This window comes from Grammomys surdaster, unplaced genomic scaffold (assembly GCF_004785775.1).
Source record: "Grammomys surdaster isolate TR1022 unplaced genomic scaffold, NIH_TR_1.0 1057, whole genome shotgun sequence".
Taxonomy (NCBI): domain Eukaryota; kingdom Metazoa; phylum Chordata; class Mammalia; order Rodentia; family Muridae; genus Grammomys; species Grammomys surdaster.
In genome coordinates this window covers 302,055-309,555 of record NW_021605476.1, presented here as the reverse complement: position 1 = coordinate 309,555, position 7,501 = coordinate 302,055, and the positions used below count along the sequence as shown (strand labels likewise).

At 50.1% G+C, this 7,501-nt stretch overlaps 1 protein-coding gene across 6 annotated transcripts in view; it reads right to left on the bottom strand.

Moving 5' to 3' along the window:
* Positions 1-284: 284 nt before the first annotated feature.
* The window catches only part of Cib2 (calcium and integrin binding family member 2), a 16,782-nt gene continuing 9,565 nt past the window's right edge, over positions 285-7,501 (bottom strand). For all 6 annotated transcript variants that reach the window (XM_028783320.1, XM_028783321.1, XM_028783324.1 and 3 more), the window contains 4 exons: positions 5,257-5,368; positions 3,785-3,932; positions 1,425-1,620; positions 285-1,012 (listed from right to left, as the gene is read on the bottom strand). In XM_028783320.1, coding sequence (XP_028639153.1) covers positions 991-1,012; positions 1,425-1,620; positions 3,785-3,932; positions 5,257-5,368 — 478 coding nt within the window. In that variant the 3' untranslated portion in view covers positions 285-990. The remainder of the gene's footprint in view (positions 1,013-1,424; positions 1,621-3,784; positions 3,933-5,256; positions 5,369-7,501) is intronic.

Genomic DNA, 7,501 nt, shown 5'->3' with positions numbered 1-7,501 from the left:
ACAGTGGGGAAAGCCACTGCTTGGTAAATAGTTGGTTAATGTGCTTTTCCCTCCGTGCTCTACCAGTCCCTATCGACTAGAGGTGGTGGTGAAAGGTTTAAGAGTAGCAGGAAAACCCTGAGCCTAACGACAGTTGGTAGACAAATGGATGACTAGGGAAATGGAGACAGTCCTCACTCAACATCCTGAAGCCAATGATAGCATCTGCCACAGAGGGCAATGCTTGAAAGGGACTGCCTGAAAGAGTGCCACCGAAGACTCCTAATGCTGACAGACACGGAGAGTGCAGGACACAAAAGTGCTTTATTTCTAGGAGTTCACAAATCTGAGGTCAGCACACATCAGTGATACCATGTCATCGGGGAGGTGGGGTGGAGTTGTGTTCAAGACACAGGGGCGGAGCCCTTTGTACCTAACTGCTTATACAGCTTCCCACTGGGGAAGTATGGGGGAGGGGGTGTGGGAGGGGTTACAGCCCAGCCTTGGCTTTGGTAAAAGATTGCATAGCTTATTAAAACCCCAGGCTCTGTTTTCTGTTTTCTTTGTTTTTTTGCACTTATCCCTGGGTGACTTGGGTGTCTGTCCAGCACATGGATAAATCCACCCTCACCCCTCCTGCTGGGTTTTTCCACCTTCCCCTCCTAGGTGAGAAAGAACTGGGCAAGGAGGTGGGTGAGAGGGCCCACAGGGGACTGCAGATCTTGAGGGTAGACCACTGGGGGCCCAGGGAAGGGACTGCTGCTCTTCACACCCCGTTGCAGTTAGGTTTTTTCTTTCTTTCTCTCTTTCTTCCTTCCTTTCTTTCTCTCTTTCTTTCTTTCTTTCTTTCTTTTTTTCTTTTTCTTTTTTTTGCTGAAAGGGCCACAGGAAATGTCCATGTGTGAGAACCCGAGAGGCCACAGCTCCTTTCCTGGAGCACTTGGAAACCATACCTGCACAGACGGCAGGCCCGAGGATGGAGCTCTAGGCCCCACAGCCTGGGCCGTGTCCTCAGATTCGGATGTGAAAAGTGCTGTAAAGAGAGACAGCACAGAGAGGGTGAGAGGCTGGGGGCGGGCAGAAGGCTCTGCGGGGAAAGCTAACCTAACCCGGTCATCTCCATAAGGAAAGCTGCACAGAGGTAATCACAGGAGGCTAAGAAGGAGCAGCTGGCCACTTTTCAGCTTCCCACACTGAAGGTCTAGACCACCCCTCCCTCCCTCCCTCCCCCAAGAGTCTCTGTCCCTTCTGTGCACCACAGAAGATCTTGATCCCTCTCTTGATAGGAATAGTTATATAAGAGCCAGGCATGCATCTCGGAAGCTGGGACTTGACCAGACACTTCAGGGCTGCTTATATCATTGCCTGTGGAGATCCCATGAGACCAGTTGTGACCCTAATGTTCTAGCCTATCCACCCAAGCCCAGTTCCTGGGGTAACAGTACCTGAGAAAATCAGGGGCCTTGGCGATCATGTCCTCAAAGTCAGCAAAGCCCAGCTTGCCATCGCCGTCCAGGTCAGCTTCTTCAATGACTTTGTCACACACAAGCACTACCTCATCCTCATCCAGCTCTGACTTGGTGAGCCGGGCCAGCGTGAGCTCTAAGTCTTCCTTACAGATGAAATTGTCAGTGTTGAAGTCTGTGAGGTTAGGTGGGAGGAAAGGAGATGGTCAGAAGAGGGCTGAGTCCCTCCAGGGGCTTCGAGGACAGAGGTGTCCTGTCCAGTATTACTCCTTCCTCAGCTGGTCAAACTGATCTCTCTACCAGCCTCTGGACTCCCCAAAGTATCCCTATGAACTCAGAGAGCACTGGGGTCCTTGTCCCCACTGAAGGGAACCAAGAAGCTCACACACAAGGTATATCTTAAACATCCACAGGCAACAAATTAACATTTGAGGGATTCACAAACCCCCACAATGAAGGTATATACAGCTACAGCCCAAGCAGTTCCAAATACAAACTCTCTGAGAACATCCCACTCAAGCTGGAGTCTTCCTGGCCTCACCCCACACTGGACTCCCAGAGCCAAAGAAGACAGAACCCAGAAAGGCCAGTGCATGAGTCCAAGTTGGAGATCCAATTAGAGGTGGAGCTAGGATTCTGACTACGTCTATTTAACTCTGAAACCCACATTTTCTTAATGGCACCTCATCACCCCTGGTAGGCCTACATACATACATAATTAATACATATGCATATCATATGTGGTCATCATGCACTACTTAATCTGTCAATTAAAAAAATCATAAATCAAGAGATACAGGATCACCCTAGAGAGAGGCCAAAACAGGAAAGGCCTTTGTGCACAGAGTAGGGGCACTGTTGGGTGTCCTGGGCAAAAGGCACTCCCACTATCCCCAGAGCATGACACGGTGGCCCGTGGGCTGGGCCATGTGCAGGCTCTGTGCACTTGGTTTCCCATGCCTCTGATGCCTTCCTGACCAATACCCACTTGGCCTTCAGGTTTCCTCAAGCATCATTTTCTAGATAGACTGTCTAACTGCCCACCAGGCTGGCATAAACGGTATTGACAAAGACCAGAGCCACTCTTGCTGATTTGTGTAAACCACACCTGAACTCTACAGGAGGCAAAAAAGGTGGGCCGGAGAGGACAAGGACCTCCCAGAGGTCACAACTGTGGCCTGAACTAGAGCAGAAGCCCTTTGGTGTAACCTGAGCTGCTCACCTCTGGCCTTGCCTGTGAGGGCCTCCATGGTGGGCATGAGGTGGGATTTATCTCTGCTCCTGAACGGTCTGCAGAAGGTTCTATGAAAAGATCTGCTGTCTGGCTAGTGGGCTGGATAGAGCCTAGGCCAATTTAACAGTAAAAAGCTGAGACCTCCATGTGCTCTGCACTTTCATCTTGTAGGAAGACAACAGTCTTTCCCAGGGGCAGCACTCTTGGGTCCTAGGCTGAAGGATCATGGGTGCAATTTTCAAAGCTACATTTATGGAGGGTGGACAGGCAGGGTCTGCTTTCTCATATGCAAACACCATGTATTGCACTATGTATCTAAACCAAAGTCCTTTGAAACAAACATGCTAGCACAAAATTAACAGACAGCCCTTGATGGACCCAATGCTTTAACATCCACCAACTTCTCAAAGGTGCGGGAAGGTTTATAGTCTTTTCGTATTGTCCAGTAAAAGTTCAAGGCACAGCGAGCAAGCTGTGTGGTAGTCTCCATTTAGCTATAGGGGAATTGGGTGTGCTCAGCGCCCTCTAGTGGTCAGTGTGTCAGCAGGCTGGAGAAATGGGATAACCTTATCTCTGGCCTGTGAGGGGCAATCTTCAGGGTTTCCCTCTCTACCTGGCTCATCATCCTGTCTCAAGAAGTCTGGGCCTAGATTTAGCCTGACTTTTCTAGTTCACATATTAAAGTTTCCCAGGGATCTTTCTAGAACACAATTGCCCTTCCCTGCCTGCCCTTCCCTGTCTGAACTCTGTGGGCCCAAACTCCTCACAGCCTCGTTCTCTATACTGATCCCTCCCGCCACATCCCAAAACTTCCTCATATTGGCAAGCCTTGCTGTACATTCTGTGGGGTGCCTGTCCCATTGTCCCAAGGGACTAATCTCCCCTGGTCCTCTAGTCCCTGACACCATATTCCTTACTTTAATTTCCCCCTCAGAGTGGGTGAGTCTCTCCCTCTTTCTGAAGATGTGCCTCCTGCATGATTTCCACGCTCAAGGCAGGCATTCCCCAAAGGTACCCTGAGTGTACCCAGCAATAACTTGATGGTGCAATGGCCCACAGCTACTTTCAGCGGTGCAGTTCTGCCCTGCTGCCGGCCCTCCCTTACCATAAATCTTGAAGGCATAGTTCGCCTTGAGCTCCCGAGGCGCCGACTCACAGAGCACAGAGAACATGTCCACAAAGTCATTGAAGGTGAGGTTCCCCTCACCATCCTCAGAGAAAGCCTCCACAATCCTCTCCTTGAAGGGATTCTCCTAAAGAAAAGCATAGTCATCACTTTGGGTAGGTAAGGCAAGGGTCTCAGGCCGGTCTGAGGGCAGCCTGTGACAGCCTGTATGTGTGGCCTCCAGAGAGGCAATAATCAGAGCTACTTAACAGGTTACTGGAGGAGTTTCCAAGTTAGACGTGTAAGGCACTGATATGGGGCCTGGTTCAGCAGGCATGTTCTCATGCTTCACAGGATTCGTACATGAGTGCAGCAAGCCGAGAAGGCCTGCATGCCAACTGTCTCATTTTTCAGAGGCACATACACAGTCTCTTTCTTCTACCTACTGGGCTGTGTCCCTGGCAAAAGAAGACAACTGCTCCAAGAAGCCTTGAGTGCAGGCTAATCCAGGCCAGACAGGTGAGAAGTGGACGTGAGGCCCAAGATGTCAAGTAACTGGACCAACACAAGCAACAAGAGGTGGTTCTGATGCCTCCAGCCACATAGCCCATTTGTTCTCATTCCCAGCCCCCACCTCTGTTCCTTCCAGTGATGCCAAAGTCTCCAGGACCCAGATTCCTTCCATCACAGCTGCTCAGCCTGAGTCAGCCCCAGGGACCTGGAGACAAAGACCCTGCAGTGCCTCACATTCTCTATGCCACTCAGCCTGGTCTCCCATTCCCTTGAAGACAGGCAGTGATTTCTAGGGCTATGCCTGTGCTTGGCATCTCTCAGAACAGAGTCAAGATGCAGGCCCAAGGTGATGCCGTGTAGCTCTTACCATACTGTAAGCCATACATCCCAGGCCTGCCCAAGTCCCACTGCAATGTGGAATTGTGCCCAATGCTTTCTATAGCCCATGTTGAAGAACTCAAGAAACTTTCCATGTGTAGGTGGCCTAAGGACCCACACAACAGCCTTACTGGGAGCTGGTTGAGCCTACCTCACATAGCCCAAATCCAAATGAATGTTCTAAAAAGACACCCAGGAAGTTTGAGTCTGAGATATGTCATTAGAGATGACCAAGAATCCATGATCAGACAGGGAAAGAAAGAAAAATTATCTAAAAGAACAGACCAAGGCTTGCTGAGTACAGCCCAGGCTATTCCACATAGGGACATGTAGGTGGACAAAGGCCACTGGCTGGTCAGTGGGCAGTCACAAATCCCCAGGACACCTACCAAGCCCCACCCTCCCATAACTCACCCATGCAACATGTATACTGGGAAACTGAGACCCAGAGAACTTCAGTGGTCCATCCAGGGCAACACATTCACAGTGGCTGGAGGCAGGTTGCAGTCTGGATCTGGGTACTCCCTGCCTAGATATGGATTCCCCATGCTCCAACCCACCAGCAGCAGCCTCTCACCTACCCGGAGCTCTGGCATCTGAATGATGAGGCTCATGGGCACATGGACGATGGGACTCTTCCTGTAGTCCATCGGGACGAGGTTGGGAGCCAGCTCATAGAACCGTGCATGAAGCCTTTGAGAGAAGCACAGGAAAAGTGCTACAGGCTGCCAACCCTTAGCCCCAGTGACCCAGTGCCACCCTGCCTAGGGCCTTATCCAGGATCTAGTGAGGGGTCAATAGGAGGCTGTCCGCTCTCTCCGCAATGGGCATAACCTGGAGGGGAAGCAGGTTCTGGAAAACCTCTGTGCAGATGACCCAATGCCCAGGCCTTCCTTGCTTCCTAAACACATACACATGCAGCAGCACCGTTACCCCTCCAATACTTCCTCCCTGTCCCCTAGCCGAGTGACTGTCTCCCACCTCCCTCTTTATCTGTCTCTCTCATCCTCTTTCCCTTCCTCTTCCTCTCCCCTCACCCTGACCTGATTTTGCCCCTCTCTAGGAACACATCTCCACCAAAGGACTAAGGTCACAAGGGATAAAGCAGAAAGGAAGAAATCCCCAAATCCTATTCTTTGTGTGAGAAATGGTCAGAAGACACCAGGGTGGCCAAATACAAGCTGGGACTCTCCACAAGAGGACCCTCGGATTTTCTGTTATTTCCTGCATTGAGGAAGATTACCCTTCTTTTTATAGAAGTCCTTGCAACAAAATTTATATTTTGCAATTCATGTGCTTTTTGGAAGAGGCAGGGGTGGACGGGGTCTCACCAATGGAGCCAGGCCTTGCAGGCCTCTTGCTGGGCAGCCTGAAGCCTCCCCAGGCTGAGGCTGCCACACTGGCTAATCTGTTCACCTTTAATAGATCCACTGTGTTTCTGATTACATTTTGGACTAGACCTAAACATCTACTCCCCTCCCCCTGTGCTGGGGTGCCACATGCCTCTAGACATTAGCATGTGGCCCCACAGTTGTGGGGGTTGCTGCAGCAGGAACTTCAAGCCAGGCTGAGGTTGGAAATGCACCTAACCCACTCACTAGCTAGTCAGGTGACCTTGGGTAAGTGGAGTAACTGTAGAGAATTATTTTCAGTCAGAAACTGGAACCAGTCTACCATTCTCCACACTTGTGTGGGTTAAACAGGACAGTGTTTGTAAAACTCTGGCAAGCTGAGACTCAGTCAGTAAAGTCAGGGAGGGACCTGAATTCAATCCCCAGAACCTATGTTTAAAAAGAAAAAGAGAGAGAGAGAGAGTGAGAAAGGAAGGGAGGAAGGAAGGAGGGAGGGAGGGAAGGAAGGAGGGAGGGAAGAAGGGAGGGAAGGAAGAGAGAAAGAAAGAGGCCAGGCACAGTGACATATAGCCTTGGGTTTTTGTTTAAAAAAAAATCTTAGCCACGCGGTGGTGGCGCACGCCTTTGATCACAGCACTTGGGAGGCAGAGGCAGGCAGATTTCTGAGTTCGAGGCCAGCCTGGTCTACAGAGTGAGTTCCAGGACAGCCAGGGCTACACAGAGAAACCCTGTCTCGAAAAAACAAACAAACAAAAAATCTTAACATTTTATTTATTTAATTTTTTAAAGATTAATTTATTCTATTTTACCTGTATGATTATTTTGCCTTTGTTTATTTGCCTAGAGGTGACTCTGGTTAAGAGTGTGTGCTCTTCCACATGACCTGAGTCACTGCCCCAGAACTCACAGAAAGCAGCTCAAACACGCTTAGGGATAGTCGTGAGCCGCTGTGGGGTACAGAAAACTGAACCTGGGTCTGCTGTCAGGACGGCCTGTGCTCTGAACCTCTGAGGCATCTCTCCATCGCTGCCATATATACTTTTAACCGCATCTCTGGGGAGCAGGAGATGGGCAGATCCCAAGGACCGTCCAGCCAGCCTTGCCTACTTGGTAAGGTCCAGGTCATTGAGAAACTCTGTCTCAAAACAAAGAGGGAGGTCCTTGAACAACATCTGAGGTTCTTTTCTGGCCTCCACACACATGCACATGCTGATGTACCCAGATATACATGTGTACCCATGTATGTGTGCATACATGTATGTGTGCATACATGTATGTGTGCATGCATGTGCAGCGGGGATGGGGTTGGTGAACACCTTTAATACTAGCACTCAGGAGGCAGAGAAAAGTGAATCTTTGAGTTTGAGGCTAGCCTGGCCTATAGAGTGAGTTCCAGGACAGCCAGGGCTACACAAAGAAACCCTGTCTCCAAGAGAAGAGAAAGGAAAAGGAAAGGAAAGGAAAGGGAAGGGAG